The sequence below is a fragment of the Equus przewalskii genome, chromosome 15, assembly GCF_037783145.1.
Source record: "Equus przewalskii isolate Varuska chromosome 15, EquPr2, whole genome shotgun sequence".
Classification (NCBI taxonomy): Eukaryota; Metazoa; Chordata; class Mammalia; order Perissodactyla; family Equidae; genus Equus; species Equus przewalskii.
In genome coordinates this window covers 37,984,500-38,008,684 of record NC_091845.1, presented here as the reverse complement: position 1 = coordinate 38,008,684, position 24,185 = coordinate 37,984,500, and the positions used below count along the sequence as shown (strand labels likewise).

The window sequence follows — 24,185 nt, the reverse complement described above, 5'->3', positions numbered from 1 at the left end:
TGGCAACAGATATTAGCTCAGGACCAGTCTTCCTAAAAAAAAAAAAAAAAGGGATGCACTGTATTAATAGAATGAAACATAAAAATCATATGATCATCTCAATAGATGCAGAAAAAGTATTTGATGAAATACAACATTCGTTGATGAATAAAACTTTCAACAAATTGGGTTTAGAAGGAACATACCTCAACGTAGTAAAGGCCAGGTATGACAAGCCCACAGCTAACATCATACTCAGTGGTGAAAGATTGAAAGCTTTTCCTCTAAGATGAAGAACAAGTCAAGGATATCCACTCTCGCCACTCTTATTCAACATAGTACTGGAAGTCATAGCCAGAGCAATCAGGTAAGAAAAGGAAATAAAAAGCATCCAAATAGGAGAGGAAGAAGTAACATTGTATTTGTTTATAGGTGATACACTATTATACGTAGAAAATCCTAAAGACTTCACCAGAAATGGGTTAGAACTAATCAACAAATTCAGTAAAATTTCAGAATGTAAAATTAACACAGAATTTAGTTGTTTCTATACACTTGTAACAATGAAATATTTGAAAAAGAAATAAAGGAAACAATCCCATTCACAGTAGCATCAAAACAAAATCAAATACTTTGGAAAAATTTTAACCAAAGAGCTAAAAGATGTGTTCACTGAAAACCTTAAAATGCATTACTGTAGTGCAGCTGCTGATGGTCTTGTATAAATTGAGTTTATTATTGGTAGTGGTGTGGGCCTGAGTATAAAAAAAAATTTAGGCAATCTGTGATCTGTTTGAAGGGAGTTTCATACATAATGATATGGAGTGAAACATTGATTGGAAAACTTAATTGTTTTTTAAAACAGAATACTTTTTTTATTCCTTAGGAATTGAAATCAAATTATGGCAGATATCAAAGTGGAAACCATTTGAAAAGAGTAAAATAAGAAATATTTATAGGAGCTCCCAAATTGATTCATTCTTGTGAATACAAATGTTTGAGTCAGAGTCTGAGAACTATTTCTCTAGCTCAGAGCTGGATAATCTGTAAGTTGTTGATTAGATTATGTGGTTGGTTTTGTATATTCGTGTCAGGCTCTGTATATAAGTCTATATCCTGAGAATGATTTGATGGAACATTTCCAATCTGTAACTTAAAAAAATTGTTTGTAGTTGCTTAGGACCACAGTTTTCCCTGAGGATAGACTCTGATTACAAATGACAATGAAATTCCTATCTAAGACAGTTGTACAACTTTGCATTTTTAATTAATATGCAAAGTGGGTGCTACATTGAGAGATATACTATATTGTTGATAGAGTATTTTTCTGCTAAAAGCTGACTGCTATTTTAGTATATATGAGATGTTAATCATAAATTACTTTTTCTAATGGGAAATCTTTTCTTTTTTACAGGGGATCTTCCCTGCAAATTACATTCATTTGAAAAAGGCAATTGTCAGTAATAGGGGGTGAGTAGTTGGCCATACTAAATTTATTTACAATTTTTATGGGTTGTAGAGAAAGACATTTTTCTTTTTGGTTCATTGTGTAAATATATTATTGGCATGTTTTCCTGCCAAAAATTTGCTTGTTTTATCATATAAAATTCCAAGGACGTAATTTTTTCTTAAAATACTGACAACTTTAATCTCTTTTCCTATATACTAGAAAGGTAACCTGAGCTGTGAATTTTATAAAAACAATTATGCATACAGTATGTTTTTTTAATTATGTACTGTTTTGAGAATAGTCCTTGATAGGATAGAAGTAAATGATAAATTTGGCATTTAATTTCTATATGCTGAAGTGAGGACGACTTTTAAAATCTTTTCTTTTTTCAAATAGAGATTCAAAAAACATTAAAGGCATACCTTAGGGATAAAAAGGCAGTGTACAAAATGGATACATGGTTTGATCACACATTTGAGAAACAAAATGTAAATATATCAAAATGTTAACATTTGTTGTTTTTGCACATTTGGATTGTGAGTGATTTTTAAAAATTCTCTTCTGTCATGTCCTATTTTTAAAGTTATAAATATGTATTATAAAATTGATTTTATTTTTTAAAAATTTTCATTTTAAAATATAACATTTATTGTTACTATATAAATATGATAGCTTTTGGTACTAGAAATTATGTTTCTAGTACCAGAGGTTGAGTAAACATCAGAGTAACCTTGTGGTAAGTTAGGATTTAGTCAGGAGGAAGAAACTTATGAGTCAGTTTACAAGGTAGAATTTAATATGGGAAATTCTTTATACACGTTTGAGGAGTGAAAGAAAAAAAGAGGAAATACTGATATAAACCAGAATAATAACTGTGGAAAGCAGTCTACATTTTAATGGCTGGGAATGCAAAAGATAATAGGTCGGGAATACCAGAACCCAGGAACTTGGAAGATGGGTCTTGAGACGCTGGAGCTCAAACGTCTGAGGAGGGGATGTCACATGGTTGCTGCTAGTGTGTATGAAGAAGGGCAGTGAGGCTGTTTCTGAGAATGCCAAAAGCAACAAGAGACTGAAACCATTTTTCTCTGGTGAGGAATTTTTTATAGGAACAGCAAGAAACACTTCTCCTTACCTCCCTTTTCCCAATGTCTTTCTAGTGCCCTGTGCTGACAAAGAAGTGTGTGAAACAAAAGTTTGCAAATCCCAGCCGCAGAATCAGTTCCTAGAAGGGCAGATTGGAGATGAGAGTTATTAGTAAATGACTGGTATGCTTTCCAAGATAAAATTTGTTATTGGGGCATAGTAAGATGATAACTGAGAAGATTCTGAGATGAATGCGTGACCAGCATACTTCTTATTTGTCCCCTTCTCCTTTTAGAAAACATCAAAGACAGAAAGATAGAGAGAAAGAAAACTTGAAAATCCTGTTAGTGAACCTTTGCAACAAATAATATGCCACCTCAAGTTTATAAGTAAGGACTGCCTAAAGCATCAAGACTGGATAGAAGTTGTGTGGAAAAAGGAAAAGAGAGTATCTAGACCAGGATCAGGAAAGCGTATATTTAGGAAAGTGCTAATAAAATACATTTTGTGAATGTGAATGGCCCACCTTCAAATGCAAAAATAATACCCCTGGTTTATAACATTTTGGTCAGTAATGGGGCTGGTGAGAGCTGAACTGGTCAGAAGGTGCATGGAGGTGAGTTGAGAAAAGGAGAGTGTCTAGGGATCCAGAAATAGAGTGCTTCAGGAAGTGCCAGACAATTAATACGCTTCCTATTACCAAGGGACTCATCTTAAATCCAGGAGCCATCTACTCTATTTATAACAGTCATAAAGGCAGTTGGGGAACACTTTGCTAGCAGAAGAATCCCTACCTGGATTCATTTTGTTTCAGCAATGCAGAGCAGATATGGCTGTAAAGAATTACACAGAGAAGCTGTATTTATTGGAAGCAGAGAAATAGTCTTTCAGTTGTACATCTTAGAAAACTACCCAGAATTAATTCAGTATATAAACCTCCTGCAGATTGATGGTCCAGAATAACATTTCTAAGATCTGAAGAAAATATTTTAAAAGATTTTTCTGCAGGTGCTGAAGAGCAATCAGTGTAGGCAGGACGTTGAGGGACTGAGATCCTTGAGGGAAGGGATGCACACAAGGAGAGTTCATATTTACTTTGGCTTTTTTTCCTACAGAACTTTTCAGTTTGTTGTGATGTGGTGGAACAGACCCCGAACAGAAAGTGGTAGTCTTTTAGGGCTGAGGAAACATGAATTGGAGTTTGGAACTCTCAAAGAGGCTGGAAATTAAGAGGCAAAATCCCATAGAGGAGGGAATCCCAGAGAATTAGGACCTTAATTTGCATACAAATTCCCCATATGTGATTGAGTGAGTCCTAGCTTCTTTTGGGCTTTGCAAGACTCCAGGAATCTTAGTAGAAGAGTACAGCTAGCAGGCTAAAAAACTGAGTAGACTTCACCAGCCACCTAATACTGGTGAGAAAAATAGTAGACTTCAAGGGCTGGCATTGTAGGGGCCTTGGTAAAATATTTTGGGCTTTCTGTTGAAACCCCTGAAGACCCATACCCTGTAAGTGAGGGCCATGCCCTTAGAGCAAGGACCAAACCATAGGAGTTTGGGCAAAATTGAAATAGACCAGTCCTAACAAGGCTTAAACCTCTGAAAATACCAGGGATGTGTGAAGAAGAAATAAAAGCACTCATGATACTCTCATACAGAAATAACCACTTTAATGGGTTAATGTCCTATTTTTTAATGCATGATATTTTTACTCTGTTCCCTATTATATTTGTGAGTTAATTCTCCTTATTCCTTTTTTTCACTGTTAATAAATATTACTTTGATGAACTTCTCTTTTTTTGCATCTTCCTCTTTGGCCTCACTTTGTATTCTTTTTTTTTTTTTTTTTTTATTAATGTTATGATAGATTACAACCTTGTGAGATTTCAGTTGTACATTTTTGTTAGTCATGTTGTGGGTACACCACTTCCCCCTCCGTGCCCTCCCCCCACCCCCCCTTTTCCCTGGTAACCACCGATCAGATCTCCTTATCAATATGCTAATTTCCACCTATGAGTGGAGTCATATAGAGTTCGTCTTTCTCTGACTGACTTATTTCGCTTAACATAATGCCCTCGAGGTCCATCCACATTGTTGTGAATGGGCCAATTTCGTCTTTTTTTATGGCTGAGTAGTATTCCATTGTGTATATATACCACATCTTCTTTATCCAATCATCAGTTTCTGGGCATGTAGGCTGGTTCCACGTCTTGGCTATTGTAAATAATGCTGCGATGAACATAGGGGTGCAACGGACTCTTGAGATATCTGATATCAGGTTCTTAGGATAGATACCCAGTAATGGGATGGCTGGGTCATAGGGTATTTCTATTTTTAACTTTTTGAGAAATCTCCATACTGTTTTCCATAGTGGCTGTACCAGTTTGCATTCCCACCAACAGTGTATGAGGGTTCCTCTTTCTCCACAACCTCTCCAACATTTGTCGTTCTTGGTTTTGGATGTTTTTGCCAATCTAACGGGGGTAAGGTGATATCTTAGTGTAGTTTTGATTTGCATTTCCCTGATGATTAGCGATGATGAACATCTTTTCATGTGTCTATTGGCCATATTCATATCTTCTTTTGAGAAATGTCTGTTCATGTCCTCTGCCCATTTTTTGATCGGGTTGTTTGTTTTTTTGTTGTTAAGCAGTGTGAGTTCTTTGTATATTATGGAGATTAACCCTTTGTCGGATAAGTGGCTTGTAAATATTTTTTCCCAATTAGTGAGCTGTTTTTTTGTTTCAATCCTGTTTTCCCTTGCCTTGAAGAAGCTCTTTAGTCTGATGAAGTCCCATTTGTTTATTCTTTCTATTGTTTCCCTCAACTGAGGAATTACAGTGTCCGAAAAGATTCTTTTGAAACTGATGTCAAAGAGTGTACTGCCTATATTCTCTTCCAAAAGACTTATTGTCTCAGGCCTAATCTTTAGGTCTTTGATCCATTTTGAGTTTATTTTGGTGTGTGGTGAAAAAAAATGGTCAATTTTCAATCTTTTGCATGTGGCTGTCCAGTTTTCCCAGCACCATTTGTTGAAGAGACTTTCTTTTCTCCATTGTAGGCCCTCTGCTCCTTTGTCGAAGATTAGCTGTCCATAGATGTGTGGTTTTATCTCTGGGCTTTCAATTCTGTTCCATTGATCTGTGGACCTGTTTTTGTACCAGTACCATGCTGTTTTGATCACTGTAGCTTTGTAGTATGTTTTGAAATCGGGGATTGTGATTCCGCCGGCTTTGTTTTTCTTGCTCAGGATTGCTTTAGCAATTCGCGGTCTTTTGTTGCCCCATATGAATTTTAGGATTGTTTGTTCAATTTCTGTGAAGAATGTTCTTGGGATTCTGATTGGGATAGCATTGAACCTGTATATTGCTTTAGGTAGTATGGACATTTTAACTATGTTTATTCTTCCAATCCATGTGCAAGGAATGTTTTTCCATCTCTTTATGTCATCGCCTATTTCTTTCAAGAAAGTCTTGTAGTTTTCATTGTATAGATCCTTCACTTCCTTGGTTAAGTTTATCCCAAGGTATTTTATTCTTTTCGTTGCGATTGTGAATGGGATAGAGTTCTTGAGTTCTTTTTCTGTTAGTTTATTGTTAGTGTATAGAAATGCTACTGATTTATGCACGTTAATTTTATACCCTGCTACTTTGCTGTAGTTGTTGATTATTTCTAATAGTTTTTCTGTGGATTCTTTGGGGTTTTCTATGTATAAGATCATGTCGTCTGCAAACAACGAGAGTTTTACTTCTTCGTTACCTATTTGGATTCCTTTTATTTCTTTTTCCTGCCGAATTGCTCTGGCCAGCACCTCCAGAACTATGTTGAATAGGAGTGGTGAAAGTGGGCACCCTTGTCTTGTTCCTGTCCTCAGAGGGATGGCTTTCAGCTTTTGTCCATTGAGTATGATGTTGGCTGTGGGTCTATCATATATGGCCTTTATTATGTTGAGGTACTTTCCTTCTATACCCATTTTACTGAGGGTTTTTATCATAAATGGGTGTTGGATCTTGTCGAATGCTTTCTCTGCATCTATTGAGATGATCATGTGGTTTTTGGTTTTCATTTTGTTGATGTAGTGTATCACGTTGATTGACTTGCGGATGTTGAACCATCCCTGTGTCCCTGGTATAAATCCCACTTGATCATGGTGTATAATCTTTTTGATGTATTGCTGTAATCGGTTAGCCAAAATTTTGTTGAGGATTTTTGCATCTATGTTCATCAGTGATATCGGCCTGTAGTTCTCCTTCTTTGTGTTGTCCTTGTCAGGTTTGGGGATCAGAGTGATGTTGGCTTCATAGAATGTGTTAGGGAGTTCTCCATCTTTCTCAATTTTCTGGAACAGTTTGAGGAGAATAGGTATTAAGTCTTCTTTGAATGTTTGGTAGAATTCTCCAGAGAAGCCGTCTGGTCCTGGACTCTTATTTTTGGGGAGGTTTTTGATTACCGTTTCTATTTCCTTACTTGTGATTGGTCTATTCAGATTCTCCATTTCTTCCTGATTCAGTTTGGGGAGATTGTAGGAGTCTAGGAATTTGTCCATTTCTTCCAGGTTGTTCAATTTGTTGGCATATAGTTTTTCATAGTATTCTCTTATGATCTCTTGTATTTCATTGGTATCTGTTGTGATTTCTCCTCTGTCATTCCTGATTTTATTAATTTGCGATTTCTCTCTTCTTTTCTTGGTGAGTCTGGCTAGGGGTTTGTCAATTTTGTTAATTCTTTCGAAGAACCAACTCTTTGTTTCATTGATCCTTTCTATTGTCTTTTTTGTTTCAATATCGTTTATTTCTGCTCTTATTTTTATTATTTCCCTCCTTCTACTGACTCTGGGCCTTGTTTGTTCTTCTTTTTCTAGTTCTGTTAGGTGTCGTTTGAGGTTGCTTACGTGAGCTTTTTCTTGTTTAGTGAGGTGAGCCTGTATTGCGATGAATTTCCCTCTTAGGACTGCTTTTGCTGCATCCCAAATGATTTGGTATGTCGTGTTCTCATTTTCATTTGTTTCCAGATAATATTTGATTTCTTCTTTAATTTCTTCAATGATCCATTGTTTGTTGAGAAGCGTGTTGTTTAGTCTCCACATTTTTGCACCTTTCTCTGCTTTTTTCTTGTAGTTGATTTCTAGTTTAATAGCGTTATGATCAGAAAAGATGCTTGATATTATTTCAACTCTCTTGTATTTATTGATGTTTGCTTTGGTTCCCAAAATATGGTCAATCCTTGAGAATGTTCCATGTGCACTTGAGAAGAATGTGTAACCTGCTGTTTTTGGATGAAGTGTTCTATATATATCTATTAAGTCCATCTGGTCTAATTTTTCATTTAATTCTATTATTTCCTTGTTGATTTTCTGTCTGGATGTTCTGTCCATTGGTGTTAATGGTGTGTTGAGGTCCCCTACTATTATTGTATTGTTGTTGATGTCTTCTTTTAGTTCTATTAAGAGTTGCTTTACAAATTTTGGTGCTCCTGTGTTGGGTGCGTATATATTTATAAGTGTTATGTCTTCTTGGTGGAGAGTCCCTTTTATCATTATATACTGTCCCTCTTTGTCTTTCTTTATCTGTTTTGCTTTGAAATCTACCTTGTCTGATATTAGTATAGCGACACCTGCTTTCTTTTGTTCATTATTAGCTTGGAGTATTGTTCTCCATCCCTTCACTCTGAGTCTGTGTTTGTCCTTGGGGCTGAGGTGTGTTTCCTGGAGGCAGCATATTGTTGGATCTTGTTCTTTGATCCATCCTGCCACTCTGTGTCTTTTGATTGGGGAGTTCAATCCATTTACATTTAGAGTGATTATTGAGACGTGGGGACCTACCACTACCATTTTGTGTCTTGTTTTCCGGTTTTCTTCAGTTTCCTTTGTTTCTCGTCCCATGGTTTAATCTGTTCTGATGTAGAGCTGCTACTCTCTGTTGTTGTCCTTCTACTTATCTCCTCTGCTCTTGGTTTTGTAGCCCCTTTCCTTTTTTGGATTTTTCAGGAATGAGGGTTTTCCTGAGGATTTCCTGAAGAGGAGGTTTTGTGGCAATGAACTCCCTTAATTTTTGTTTATCTGGGAAAGTTTTTATTTCTCCATCGTATTTGAAGGATATTTTCGCTGGGTAGAGAATTCTCGGCTGTAGGTTTTTGTCCTTCAGATTTTTGAATATATCATTCCACTCTCTTCTAGCCTGTAAAGTTTCTGCTGAGAAATCTGCTGATGGCCTGATGGGGGTTCCTTTGTAGGTTAGTTTCTTTTGCCTGGCTGTCCTTAATATTTTCTCCTTGTCGTTGACTTTTGCTAGCTTCACTACTATATGCCGTGGAGTTGGTCTTCTTGCATTGATAAAGTTTGGAGATCTATTGGCTTCTGTCACCTGAAGATCCATCTCCCTCACCAGATTTGGGAAGTTCTCAGCCATTATTTCTTTGAATAGGTTTTCTGCCCCTTTCTCCTTCTCTTCTCCCTCTGGTATACCTATAATCCTTACGTTGCATCTCCTAATTGTGTCTGATAATTCTCGGAGAGTTTCTTCATTTCTTTTAAGTCTTGCTTCTCTCTCCTCCTCTGCCTGCAACAATTCTATATTGCCATCTTCCAAATTGCTAATTCTTTCCTCCATATTATCGGCCCTACTGTTCAGAGCATCTAGATTTTTCTTAATCTCCTCTATTGTGTTCTTCATTTCCAATATTTCTGTTTGGTTCTTCTTTATCGTATCAAACTCTTTTGTGACATAGCTCCTGAACTCGTTGAGTTGTCGGTCAGAATTCTCTCTTAACTCAGTGAGTATTTTAATGATGGCTGTTTTGAAGTCATCATCATTTAGGTTATATATCTCATTTTCTTTGGGATTGTTTTCTGTGTATTTGTTACTTTCTTTCTGTTCTGGAGATTTAATGTATTTTTTCATATTGCTTGATGATGTTGATTTGTGCCTCCGCATGGAGATAGAGTTTAGTTGCTCCTTTCACTTGTTTCAGCTGCTGCGGTGGGGGGAGCAGCTGTTTATACTTCACCAACCAGGAACCCTGTCCGTAGTTGCTAACTGGGCCTGGGCCCCTCTTCGTAGCCACAGTGGCCCTTTGGATTCCCTCCTCTGCCGTGGGGGCCGTCACGGGGGGCTTCAGGCTGCAGGGGCCTACTGTTGTTGCCCACCTAGATGCGCTCTCTCCTTGGGGTCTGCAACGGTGTTATGGGCTTTTCCAGCGGCCAGGGGTGGGATCACTTATATTTGTCGCTCCGTTGCTGTCGGCACCCACCAAATCTCACTTGTCCTCTATGGGTCGCAGGAGAGCTATTGGCATCTTCTACAGTCTGTGGTTAGTACACCTAGCTATGCTGCTTTTGCCCTGGGGTCTTCCAGCCTTGTGGCTGGCGGCTGGGTGCCTTCTACTGGTGCTGTGCAGAGGCTTTCCCTAAGGCTTCTGTGAGCCTGTAGGGTTTCCCCCTAGGCTACTAAGCTGGGTCTCTGGGACTCTCTCCAGCCCCAGTCCTCTCCGAGATCTCCGGCAATCCCTAGCCTCACCGGGTGGGCAACGGCAGCTGGGGGTCGCCCCGTCCTCTGGGCTTCTCTCCGGGCCTCTGCCGGGAGCTCTGAATGCTCAGCGTGGCCCCTCTGCTACCGGCAGACAGAGAGTTTTGTCTGCTGCCTCGCGGAGCTCCGGCGCTTCCCCTCCGGGTCGCCGGACCCGCCTTTGAAAGTTCCCCCGCCCCGGTCCTCTCCGAGATCTCCGGCAATCCCTAGTCCCACGGGGCGGGCAACAGCAGCTGGGGGACGCCCCGCCCTCTGGGCTTCTGTCCGAGCCTCGGCCGGGAGCCCTGAATGCTGGGCGTGGCCCCTCTGCTAATGGCAGACAGAGAGTTTTGTCTGCTGCCTGGCGGAGCTCCGGCGCTTCCCCTCCGGGTCGCCGGACCCGCCTTTGAAAGTTCCCCCGCCCCGGTCCTCTCCGAGATCTCCGGCAATCCCTAGTCCCGCGGGGCGGGCAACGGCAGCTGGGGGTCGCCCCGCCCTCTGAGCTTCTCTCCGGGCCTCTGCCGGGAGCCCTGAGTGCTCAGCGTGGCCCCTCTGCTACCGGCAGACAGAGAGTTTTGTCTGCTGCCTGGCGGAGCTCCGGCGCTTCCCCACCGGGTCGCCGGATGCGCCTTTGAAAGTTCCCCCGCCCCGGTCCTCTCCGAGATCTCCGGCAATCCCTAGTCCCCCGGGGCGGGCAATGGCAGCTGGGGGTCGCCCCGCCCTCTGGGCTTCTCTCCGGGCCTCTGCCGGGAGCCCTGAGTGCTCAGCGTGGCCCCTCTGCTACTGGCAGACAGAGAGTTTTGTCTGCTGCCTGGCGGAGCTCCGGCGCTTCCCCACCGGGTCGCCGGATGCGCCTTTGAAAGTTCCCCCGCCCCGGTCCTCTCCGAGATCTCCGGCAATCCCTAGTCCCCCGGGGCGGGCAACGGCAGCTGGGGGTCGCCCCGCCCTCTGGGCTTCTCTCCGGGCCTCTGCCGGGAGCCCTGAGTGCTCAGCGTGGCCCCTCTGCTACTGGCAGACAGAGAGTTTTGTCTGCTGCCTGGCGGAGCTCCGGCGCTTCCCCACCGGGTCGCCGGATGCGCCTTTGAAAGTTCCCCCGCCCCGGTCCTCTCCGAGATCTCCGGCAATCCCTAGTCCCCCGGGGCGGGCGTCTCTCTGGGACCCTCCGGGCGTCCCGAGCACCAGGCTGGGTCTCCCCGCCAATGGCGGGGAGAGACTCTCCCCGCGGGCTCAGGTGTGCAACTCCAAAGTTTCCCTCTGCGTTTAGGAGTAATTGCAGGGGGTTTAAGTAGGGTTCTGGTCACCTGTTTCCACCGTCGCTCCTCTGTTGTGTTCTCGCTCCTGCCCTAGATGTGTGTGGATCCTCTGGGGGCGTCCGTTGGAAGAAAGCCGCTTGCGGGTACTAGGCTGCCCGTCGGGGTCGGAGAGTTTTCACCTATTTCCACATCCTCCCGGAGGAAAGTCCGTCCGCCTTCCGATGTATAGTCGCGTGGGTGTCTCAGACGTCCTGAGATGCTGTCTGGATATCCTTTGTCAAGCGATAAGTGTCCAAATAATTGTAGACTCGAAGGGCGAGAGACAAAGAGGACTACTCACGGCGCCATCTTGGAATCCACTCCTCACACTTTGTATTCTATTCAGAGTCTTATTCTGCTTCCCAGGCCCTGAAGTACTATTAATTCATGAGTTTTCTCCCTACTCTGTTTTCTTCCTTTACATGCAGCATTGGCCTGTCCTGTTCAGGGATAGTAGGGCAGACAATTTGACTATAGTGCTGTACCTAGAGGTGAGGGCAATAAAAGGAGATAAGCCCAGAGTGGCAGCAAGGGAATGAATATTGTAGGGCCTTGTAGTCCATGTGAGGGGTATTAGCTTTTACCGAGTGAACCAGGAAGCTACTAAAGGCCTTTGAAAAGAGAAGGGACATATTCTTGTTTAATTTTAAAAGGATTATTCTGGGCTGCTTTGTTGAGACTAGAACTGTTAGTGGTGCAAGAGCGGAAGTAGGGACACCTGGAGCGAATTACAGTAGTCCATGGAAGATGACGTGATAGCTTGGACTCAGGTGTTCACTGGAGTGATAAGAAGTGATAAGGTGCCATATATATTTTTTGAAGTTAGAGCTGACACGATTTGCTGATAGCATATAGATTAGAGAAAAGAGGAATTGAAGATGACTCCGGGGATTTTGATCTTAATAACTGTAAGAATTTAGTTGCCATTCACTGAGATGCAAAAGTTTGGGAAGGATATGATTTGGGGAGGAAATAAAAGAATTCAATTTTGGACATGTTAAATTTGAAATCTCTTACATATTCAAGTGGAGATGATGGGTAGGCGATTGGCTATATGAATGTGGAGTTCTGGGGAGGGTCTGGGGCTAGAGACATAAATTTGCAAGTCATCAGCATGTGGGTAGTATTTAAAGCTATCGGGGTGGATAACAGTAAAGGAGTTACTGTAGATAGAGATGAAGTGAGTGAAGACAGAAGACTGGGGAACTGTAGTGTTTAAAGATGGGGGAGAGGAGAGTCAGTCAAAAGAATCTGAAAAGTTGTGGACAATGAGGTAGGTGGAGAAATGAAACAGGAGTATCTTGGAGACCAAGCAAAGAAAATATTTAGAGGATGGACTAATCAAATATGTCTTGTGTTATTGAAATTGAGTAAGATTGAAGATCTTGTTAAGAGCAGTTTGGGTAGAGTGGTAGGAGTGAAAAACTGATCAGAGGTTTGAGGGAGAATGAAAGAAGAGGAAGTAGAATACAGTGTAAAAGACTCAAGTTATAGCCTTCATAACCATAACTGAATGGCAGATGGCAACATAGTTGGTTTTGGAATGTCTTCTATGTAATCCTTTAAAAACATCTGACTCTTTTAATCTAATTTTTTTAATTTTGAAAAGTTTTAAATCTTACAAGTTGCAAGAATAATATAAATTAACACCCATATCCTTTCCCTTAGACTCACCAGTTCCCAGTATTTTTCTGTGTTGTACTCATGTTCTCCTCCCAGCCCTGCTTTTATACACGAGAGTAAGTTTTAGGTATCCTAACACTTCACTGCTAAATATTTCAGTACATAGCTCCTAAGAAAAAGGACATTCTCTAACATAATCACAATATAATTATTATACTCAGGAAATTTAACATTGGTACAATAGAACTGTAAAATATATAGTCCATATTCAAATGTCCCTAATTTTCCCAAGAATTGTCCTTTATAGCTGTTTTTGTTTGTTTTCTTGAGGGAGAGGATGTGGTTCAGGATCCAATTAAGAATTAAATATTGTAAATGGTGACATTTTTACTTCTTTCTTTCCAAATTGGATGCCATTTATTTCTTTTTCTTGCCCAATTGCTCTGGCTAAAATTTCCAGTATTATGTTTAATAAAAGTGGTGAGCGTGGGCATTCTTGTCTTGTTCCTGACTTTAGAGGAAAAGCTTTCAGTTTTTCACTGTTGAGTAAGATGTTAACTGTGGGCTTGTTGTATATGGTGGCCTTGATTATGTTGAGGTACGTTCCCTCTATACCCACTTTGTTGGAAGTTTTTATCATAAATAGATGTTGAATATTATCAAATGCATTTTCTGCATCTATTGAGATAATCATATGATTTTTATCCTTCATTTTGTTAATGTGATGTATCACCTTAACCTGTTTTTTGACCTAACATGTGATCTATCCTGGAGAATGTTTTATGTGTACTTGAGAAGAATGTATATTCTGCTGCTTTTGGATAGAATGTTCTATATATATTTATTAAGTCCATCTGGTCTCATTTGTTGCTTAAGGCTTATGTTTCCTTACTGGTTTTCAATCTGGATGATTTATCTATTGATGTAAGCAGAGTGTTAAGTCCCCTGCTATTACCGTATTGCTGTCAATTTCTCACTTTAGTTTTATTAATATTTGCTTTTTATATTTAGGTGTTCCTGTTTTGCATGCATAAATATTTACAAATGTTTTATCTTCTTATTGGATTGATCTCTTTATCATTATGTAATGCCCATCTTTGTCTTTTATTACAGTCTTTGTTTTTAGGTATATTTTGTCTGATACAAGTGTAGCTACCCCAGCTTTCTTTCGGTTTCCTTTTGCATGAAATATCTTTTTCCATCCCTTCACTTTCAGTCTGTGTGTATCCTTAGATCTGAAGCAATTCTCTTGTAGTCAGAATATAGAAGGGTCTTGTTTTTATCCATTCAGCCACTCTGTATCTTTTGAATGGAGCATTAGTTCATTTACATTTAAAGCAATTATAGATAGGTATGTACTTACTGCCATTCTGTTAATTGTTTTCTGGCTGTTTTGTAGATCCTGTCTGTTCCTGTCGTCTTCTCTTGCTCTCTTCCCTTGTGGTTTGATGACTTTCTTTAGTGTTATGTTTAGATTCCATTCTCATTATCTTTTGTGTATCTACTATAGGTTTTTGCTTTGTGGTTACCATGAGGCTCACATATATAACCCATATATATAACAGTCTATTGTAAGTTGATAGCAAGTTAAGTTTGAATGCAGTCTAAAACTCTACATTTGTACGTTTCTTCTCCCACGTTTTATATTTTTGATGTCACATTTTGCATCTTTTTATTTTGTGTGTCCTTAGCCAATTATTGTACTTAAGGTTATTTTTACCACTTTCGTCTTTTAACCTTCATACTAGCTTTGTAAGTGATTAGTGCACAACCTTTATTATATATTTACCAGTGAAATTTTTACATGTTTTCTTGTACTAATTAGTGTCCTTTCTTTTTAGCTTAAAGAAGGCCCTTTTACATTTCTTGTAAGATTGGTTTAGTGGTGGTGAACTACTTTAGCTTTTGCTTGTGTAGAAAATTCTTTGTCTCTCCTTCAATTCTGAATGATAGCCTTGCTGGGTAGAGTATTCTTGGTTGGAAGTTTTTTGCTTACAGCACTTTGAATATATTATGCCACTCCCTTCTGGACTGCAGAATTTCTGCTGAAAAATCTCCTATATAGTCATATGGGAGTAGCCTCATATGTAAAAAGTTGTTTTTCTCTTGCTGCTTTTAAGATTCTCTCTTTAACTGTTGATATTTTAATTATAATGTGTCTTGGTGTGAGTGTCCTTGGGTTCATTCTTTTGGGAAGTCTCTGGGCTCTCTGGTTCTACATGTCTCTTTCTTTCTTCAGGTTAGGGAATTTTTCAGCCATTATTGCTTCAAGTAAGTTTTTTGTCCCTCTGTCTCTTCTCCTCTGGGACTCCTATAATGTGAGCATTGTTCTGCTTGATGTTATCTTAGAGGTCCTTTAAGATATCTTCACTTAAATTTTTTTTTTCTTTTTGCTACTGTTTGGGTGACTTCCATTGCCCTGTCTTCCACATCGCTGAGCCTTTCTTTTGCTTCACCTAATCAGCTTTTGATTCCCTCTAGTAGTTTTGTTTTTTTTTTCTGGTGAGGAAGATTGTCTCTGAGCTAACATCTGTTGCCAATCCTCCTCTTTTTGCTTGAGGAAGATTGTCCCTGAGCTAACATCTATGCTAGTTTTCCTCTATTTTATATATGGGACACCACCACAGCATGACTTGATGAGTGGTGTGTAGGTCTGCGCCCGGGATCTGAACCCATGAACTCCGGGTTGCCGAAGCGGAGTGCACAAACTTAACCACTGTGCCACCAGGCCGGCCCCTCCCTCTAGTGTATTTTTCAGTTCAGTTATTGTGTTCTTCAGCTTTGTGACATCTGTTTGGTACTTTCTTATACTTTTTATCTTTTTATTGAAGTTCTCTCTGTGTTCATTCATTCTTTCAAGATTTGTGAACATCTTTATGACCATTGCTTTGAACTCTTTGTCAGGTAAATTACTTATCTCTGTTTCATTAAGGGCTTTTTCAGGAGTTTATCTTGTTCTTTCATTTGGAACATATTCCTTTGTTTGCTTGACTCTCTGTGTTTGTCTTTATGTATTAGGTGAAACAGCTACCTCTTCCAGTCTTCAAGAAGTAATCATAGGAGGACTGGGGGTGTGTTTTAGTTTGTTGTCTTTGTGGTGCCCTTGGGGTAGTAGCTTGCCAATAACTGTCTGATTATTTCAGTCTTGTGGGACTCAGAAATGCAAGCCCCACTGGCCACCAGAGCCAGGCCTTCAAAGGGTGTCTCCTGGCTCAGGCAAGGACACAGGGGAGCACCAGGCTGGCATGTGCCTGCCTGTCAGCTTTGGCAGGGCTCTAGGGATAACACAGGGGTGGGGCAAGCTTATGGCATTTAGCAGGCTGTGGGAGAGTGCAGGGGTGGAGCCAGACTGCCTGTGCGAGCAGGGTAGAGGGAGAATGTAAAAATGTTGCTCACCAGTGCTTTTGTCCCTGGAGAGAGTTCCAACACACCCCTGTCCCTCTGCAAACACTTTAAGATTAGGAAATGATTCTCCTTCACATATGGTCTAAGTGCTTGCCAGACTGCTGCTTTTGTGCTAGGGCTAAGTGCGAGTGAGTGAGTACGTCTATGCATGAGCCCTTTAAGAGTGGAATTTGTTTCCTACAGTCCTTTAGGTCTTTTGGATGTAAAGCCAGGTGTTTTGGGGTCTCATCTCTCTGGTGCAAGTCTTAAGAGTTGGAGTGCTTGATGTTGGGGCTTGAACCCCTTGCTCCTCAGGGAGAAGCTCCGTACTTGTGAGATCTCTTCCAATTGTGGGTTGCTGCCCTGGGTGGTGGGGTTTTTGGTAAGACAGTGTCTCTACCTCTCCAACCAGTCTTGATGTGGCCCTTTTATTCTTTGTTGTGGAGGAGCTGTTCAGCTAGTTTTTAGATCTTTTTCAGAGGAAATTGTTCTATACGTTGCTACAGATTTGATGTGTTGGTGGGAGGAAGTGAGTTCGGGATCTTCCTATGCTTTAATCTTGAACTACTTCCTCTTAAAGACAGTATTTCTAAAAGTAAGATTGAGGATTTATATAGTAAAACCGAAATGTTTTTATATTTATTCAGTTCATTGACACTATTGCAGTGTATTACTGCAAAAGCGTCTTTAATCAATTAGATGTACTTCTCTATATTTGCATGAATTTAAAATTTGAGTTACACAGATTGGAAAGGGCAGTAGATAGTGTTCTGGTGTTTTATCAAAGATAATGTGGCTGTTTGTTGTGCTCTGGTTCTAGGCAGTATGAAACTGTGGTTCCACTCGAAGATTCTATTGTGACTGAGGTTACAGCAACTCTACAGGAATGGGCCAGTCTGTGGAAGCAACTTTACGTGGTAAGTAGTCGATAACTAGTTTACTAGAGCATTAGAGTTACATTGTACCAAGTGAAAAAAAAATTATCTTACTTACGCCAATTGCAGATTTTTAGATTTCTGAATATTTGCAGTTTTTCAAATGTATGTTCCTAATATTCACTGAAACACAGTAGACTGAGCTTTGTCCAACCTGAAGAGGACACATTATTCATGTGCCTGCAGTCCTTCTATCCTATCCCAGTCAGTAGAATGTAAGTTCCATACCATCAGGCATTTTAGCTGTCTTACTCATTGCTGTATCCCCAGAAGCTTTCATAAAACAAGTATTTATTGAATGAGTGAACAAACATGAGAGTTACATTGTGAACCTCATGGTAAAGGCCAAGAAGTTGTATCAACAGTTTCTTAGCAGCTACTAAGCTTAAAGGATACATCATGTATGACACTTTTTGTTAGGCTAACAATTAATAGAAAGATTGATAAAAACCCAGTCCATATGCTTTGGAAATTTACAGAGAGTGGTAAGAGACAAAAAATCTAGATTAAAAATAAGTGACAGGGTTGGATTCGAACAAGATGGAGTAAATACATTCTATTTTACTCCTCCTAGTCATCAAAACAAAAATCATGGATAAAACCCATGAAAACTCTGAAAATTAGAGAAAGAAGGTGGACTGACTAGGGACCTTGGGATTTAAGGATTAAGGGAATTCCCTGATTGTTGTTTTTTCTTGCCTCCCATATGTCCTGGCCTGGGCTCTAGAGAATCCTACAACCTGGAAATGCTCTGGGTGCAGACAAAAAAATAGCACCAAGGAAAGCCTGTTCTCTCTAGCCAAAGGATGACCCAACAAGACAGAAACCTTTTAACTTATCCTGCCTATTCTCTAGGAGAATGTCACAAAAAAGCTGCGCTCCCTCCCACTCCAACAGGCATTGTAGCAGTGGAATTTGTGGCCAGAGCTCTTACACACACACCCTTCCCCCCACCTGCAGTAACAAGGAGATGTCCCTCTCCATTGGAGCCTGTGGGCTGAACTCTGGCTTCTACCCCTCCCCTCTACAGTAATATAGCAGTACCTCTCCTCAGTGGAGTCTGTAGAGAGGATTCTGACTTCCACCCCACCAGCAGTTACAAGGTGGCACCTCTCCTTAGCAGAGCCTGCGGGTGGGACTTTGGCTTTCACAACTACTCAATATTAACAAGGTGGTTCCCTTGCCCTGTAGAGTTCTGTGGGCAAAACTCTGACTTCCTCCTGTGTTCTGAAGTAAGGAAGAAGCATCCTTTCACAGAGGAACTTGTGGTTGGAGCTCTTGATTTCCACTGCCTCTGCAGTAATAAGGTGGTGTTCTCCCCAGCTGAACCTGTGGGGGGAGAATCTGACTTCCACACTGCCACCTCCTGCCCTCACACATTATTGTGGCAGCGCCCCTCTGTAGTACACTGTGTGGACAGAACTCTGCTTTCCATCCTTGTCCTGCTGAAATGACAAAAAATCTCGGTGTGCTTTACATTTTCTCCCTGATATCGTACTCTCTGTGAACAAATTAAATTTGAAACTCCAAGGAAGGAAAGACCTTATTTGTGACGTAGACAGATAGACCCAAGAATTTTTGTGAAAACAAACTTTTTGTAAAACAAATCACTAATAATGATTTTACAGATTTTAACATGAATTAATATGCAGATTTTAATTATAATTGACAATGTTATTTGAATTGACTACAGACACTATAACATACATTTGAACAATTTTTGATATTGATTAATTTATAATTACTTTTCAATTTATGCAGTACCTCTTTGGATTTGATGTTAATACTGCTGATTTAACATAAGAGTGATTAACTTAACTTGGATAGATGTAGTCTCTACACTGATAACTGCAGAATCGGATAACTGATTACTGAAGGTCAAATGAATTATACTAAAAGAAATGAACTGGTTTTGTCACTGTGAATGTAAATATGAAAGGAGAAGCATTTTTTTAGTACTTAATTCAGTTTTGGGGAAAACTTTTAAGTATATTTGGAACAACTTGAGTATCTTAGTATATGTTTTCTAACTGTAAACTTGATGAAATATAAATACAGATGAAATATTATTATGAAAATTTAGCATCTGAAGTGAGGTGTGCTCTAAGTATAAAATAGATGCTAGAGTTCTAAGACTTAGTACATAGAAATTAATGGAAAATATTTTGTTAATACTTTTTTATATTTCCTATATGTTGAAATGATATTTTACATATATTAGGTTAAATAAAATGTATTTAAGAAAATAAATGACATGTGTATACTTAACTGTTTAGACCCTAAAGGAAAAGAATTTTTAAAAACCAGAATAAATAAAATCCATAGAGAAGAGTGTTTAGCAACTCTTTAAAAAATTAATGGTACTCATTTCTGTATGCAAGGAAGAAGTAATCTGAATTTAGATTACAGGAAGATACACATTTTCTAACATTTGGATTTAAAATATAAATGGTAGCACTTTTTTGGTGTAAAGTTGAGTCCATCACTGATAGTTAATAAACAACTTCTTAAGTTGGTAGTACTCTTAAATCATAATAAGTATATGAAATAGAAACACATTTTACAGATGGACTTCCTCTTAATCTCCTTAAATTTTCTTTACTCTCCATCAAGAAAACAATTTTGAAAAGTTACATAACTCAGGAGCACTTCTGATTAATATAAGAGAAGCCTTTGTTGGGGAGTGATATAGTTCCTATGTTAACTCATTAAAAATAACACGAATGATAAGTTATTTATTTATTTCATAGGAATGATGATATAACATATTCGAGTGCGTACGTTGTGCCTGTGCTTCATATTGTACATACATTATCTCATTCTAATTATCACTACAATTACTATAACTCTCTCATATTATTGATTGGAAACTGATCCTTAGAGAGAATAAGGAATGTGCCCGCAGTTAGTTAAGTAATAAATGCCCCGCCATAGCCCAAATCCAAGTTTGTTAGACTCCAGGGCTCTTAATAAGTACATTATTTTATCTTCTGAATTAAATCCTTTTAATACATCTAGCATACAATTTATTGTGATTTTAGTAGTTGCTTATTACCATCTTCTGCTATGGAAGTTGCATTAATTGGGGTGAAGATTATCTGGAATGACACTCCCTTAAAAATTAATAGTGTCTTAAACACAATAGACATTTATTTCTTTTTCAAGTAAGCACAAGCAGTCTGGATTCGGTATGGCAGCTCTGCAGTTGTCAAGACTCAGGCTCATTCTGCCTCTTGCTCTACTTTTTTCATTACAATGCTTCAGCCTTGTAGCCCAAAATGGCTGCTCTTGATAGCACACCTGCACTGCAGCTGTAGGATGGTGCAAGGGAAAGAAAAAGAGCACACTCCTTCCTTTTAAAAACTCTTCTTGCAAGTTGCACAAAATGTTTTCTGCCTACTTTCTTGGTGGTCAAAACTCAATCACAGGGTAACCTCTAGCTAAAACAGAGACTGAGAATTGATCTTTTTTCCAGATGGCCATATACTAACCGAAAATCAGCACTTCTGTTACTGTGGAAGAGGGAGGAGTGAATACTGAGGGGATCACTAGCAATCTCTGCCATAGCAATTGTGGAAATTGTGTGTAAAGTTCTAATGTATTTGTCTTCTTTTGCCAAATCTGTGAAATAGTGGAATTATGCGTTCACTATCACTTTAACATATTATTTATGTGGACAAGTGAATTTTAGGTAAAACATGAAAAAGTAGTGAAGTTGGTAGGAATCATTAGAATCACCCAAACTTCCCTTTAAAATGTTTTGATAACTTGATATACATTTGTGAAGATAAATATATTGTGCCTAAAGGTTAAAATTGTGCGAATATAATGTCTTCTTTTATAGTAGCTGATCCTCCTAAAAAATATTCTGGATAATTTGGAGCTGCTATTTGGTACATTAGGTTAGAACATTTAAATTTTGAAAAATCTTTTAGGGGTGCTTTGAGACTTACGTACTTACTTACCAATTTTCTAGAGATACGCAAAAACTTGAAAGTTGGAGGCTGTATTGAAAAGACGACTACTGCAACCAATGATTTTTATGTTTTATACTCAGAGTTTGAAATTACCATTATAGTTTTGAAATTTACCCTTTGATGAATGGAATGTTGTCTTTCTTTGCCATTTTAACAAATCACAGTCTTTCTGGTTAATTCTTTTTAACCTGTTATTAATATGGCAAATGTCAAATGGTTGTTTTTATTCTATTATGCATGTAGGAGATCAGACATGCAGCCAATTAAATTAAAAACAAATGAATACAAGTCTTCTCCAAATGACTTTCTATTGGAAGAGAATAAACGTCTGTTACATTACTAAACTCAGTCAGAGAGTTAAATATTCTTTTTTTCCTAATTCATTTCAAACCTTATAGTTATTTTCTTAATCTAACTTTACTAAGAGGCAATTAATTACATGGCTGTTCTTTGAGAAGGAGTATACTTAAGAGCCAGAATGATTCTAGGTTGACAACTTCTGAAGTCTAGTTTATTTCATTTTGAAAACAATTGGAAATTGACATAAATAAAAGACAAACAGTAAACTGTGAGAAACAAGTCTCAACATATGTGACTATAAAGATTAATACATTTCTCTGAAAGTGCATAAAAATCAATAAGAAAACCAGTAAAGACACCAATAGATAATCAGCAAAGGATACGAACAAGCCATTCATAAAACATTACATTAAGGAAATATTCAGTCTTAGTAATAATCAAAGAGAGGCAAATTAAATCAATAAAATAATAAATTCTCCTTCCAATTAACAGGTGAGAAGGTGGGACTTATCCTCTGCCATTGAATTTCTACTGAAATGAATACCTCCATACTTGCTGGTAGATAATCCAGTTTGGTTAGCATATTTGAAAAACGATTTAGGAAAAGCCTTAAAATTCTTCAGACCTTAGTAATTCTAATTCTTGGAATTTGTTTTAAGATAATGTTAAGTATGGGAGGGGGTGAATTTCTATTTCATAACTATTTCCATTGAAGCATTATTTGCAATAGCAAAAATAAATTTATTTCGCTGAATGTGCCAACTATGGTCCAATTAAGACTTACATCTAAAGAGCCATTAGAAAAATTTAAATAGTGTGTTTTATAATAAAGTGAAAATTAATACACAAATTATGTATAAAGCATATTCTCACCTGTATTCTGAAAACATATTTGGAAGAAAAATTAAGAAAATGCACCAGGATATTAATGGACATTAATTGAAGGGTTAAGATGTTAGATGTCTTCTTTTTCTTACCTTTCTGTTTTCAAAATTTTGAATTGTGAATATATATTATTTTAATTGTTAGGAAAAAATAAAATAAAGTGTTCATTAAAAAAATAATATTGTAAAATAGTACTACCAGTATTAAGTGAGTAAGATGTGTATACAAGAGTTTAAGGTAAGAGATTATACTACTTTATTTGCTATGTTTAGCTTTTATCACAGCATCAGCAAGTAAGTATGACTAGAGAAAGGGCTTTGGATCTGGTCTTTAATCTGAGTGTTTTACCTTCTATGTTGGGCTTGTTATTAGGTCTTAACTTTATAATACTCATTTCTAGCACAAAAAACTATTTCAGAGGATTGTTAGAGACTAAATAAAATTACATATAAAGCTTCAAACAATCAATGTTAATTGCATTATCCTGTTTTTGATATTAACTATATGTCTCTCCAGGTATGCATAACGATGTGTATTCTCTCATATAGGTGATATTTAGAATGATAGTAGTTTCATCACTTAAGAAGCTGCTTTATAAAAGAGAGAAATAGATTCAATGAAGTGACCTTCATTTGTATAATGGGATATTTGATAAGAGTGTATGTATACTTGAGCTAGGAGAGAAAATCCCGATCGTTCAGAGGCAGTTAAAACCATAATCTCCCCATCTACTAATCCTATTTTGATTTGAAAAAGATTATCTGAGAACCATCATTTGTGGAAAATGACATCATTACTCATTCCTGTCAAAAAGATTTCAAATTTTAGATATTTATGCTACAAGTGCTTGTTTTTTTAACCAAAAGCACATTATAAATCACACACAGAAGGTATCTTCCTCCTTTTGCTAAGATAACAATTGAGGCCAATTATTAATAAAGCTAGAAGATTAATTTTTACTCAGAATTATCCTTATTCTTCATTTTTAGAGTTATCACAGCAATGAGAAAAATAGAATTTTCCAACAACTAAGAAATCTTCATCAAAAATCTGTGTAATTGTTTGCATTTTCCATAAGAGGGTTTAACATCCAATTATAGTGTCTATTAATAGGACACTATAAATAGTAAAGGTATGTATGTGTACTGGTATTAATTTTTGACTATAAATTTTCCCTCAAGTGTGTAACTGAAGCAATTTATAATTGTAGCTAAATTGTTTCCATCATTTGTACTATTTTAGGGTGACGTAGTATTAGAATTTTTGATTTCCTGTTGAAAACTCACCTTTAGTTAAGCAGAGATCTTTGATAAAGTTTACCTTGTAGTTTGCTTTTCCTTTGTGATGGAATATAGCTTAGTGGAGCAATATTTTCATGTTGGGAACATATCAAACACATTTCTACTAGAACATAGTTACTGAAGATGATATGCTTTGTAACAATTCTACTTTGTATTGCTGTGAGAAGTTATTTTTTCAGGAATCCCTAAGGAATGAACAATTTCTAGATTTTACTGGAACTAAGGCACAGTTCTCTAAATTCTGCGGTATAGTGTCTTTTTAATCTTTGGAAGATTGAATTTTTAATTGGAAGGTGGCATGTCATATTGGGGCCCCACCTCAAGAATAGAAGATATAAAATTTATTTTTATGGTCATCCCAAGAATATTGATTTGCCAAACATTGAGAACGTATTTGCTTACGTCATCGTATATTTAGGGTGCATATAAGAGGAATTCAGCAGAGGGACGTCATATAGTGCCTAAGTGCGT

The 24,185-nt window shown here is 38.4% G+C and overlaps 1 protein-coding gene across 38 annotated transcripts in view; it reads left to right on the top strand.

Annotated features, from left to right (window-relative positions):
* DOCK3 (dedicator of cytokinesis 3) overlaps positions 1-24,185 on the top strand; it is a 445,464-nt gene that overhangs the window by 125,997 nt on the left and 295,282 nt on the right. For 36 of the 38 annotated variants that reach the window (XR_011526962.1, XR_011526961.1, XR_011526959.1 and 33 more), the window contains 2 exons: positions 1,394-1,449; positions 17,137-17,233. Coding sequence is in view for 32 of the 38 variants with exons in the window: in XM_070575184.1 (XP_070431285.1) it covers positions 1,394-1,449; positions 17,137-17,233 (153 nt within the window). In the remaining 6 variants the exon portion in view is untranslated. The remainder of the gene's footprint in view (positions 1-1,393; positions 1,450-17,136; positions 17,234-24,185) is intronic. The other 2 variants (XM_070575208.1, XM_070575205.1) reach the window with 1 other exon arrangement.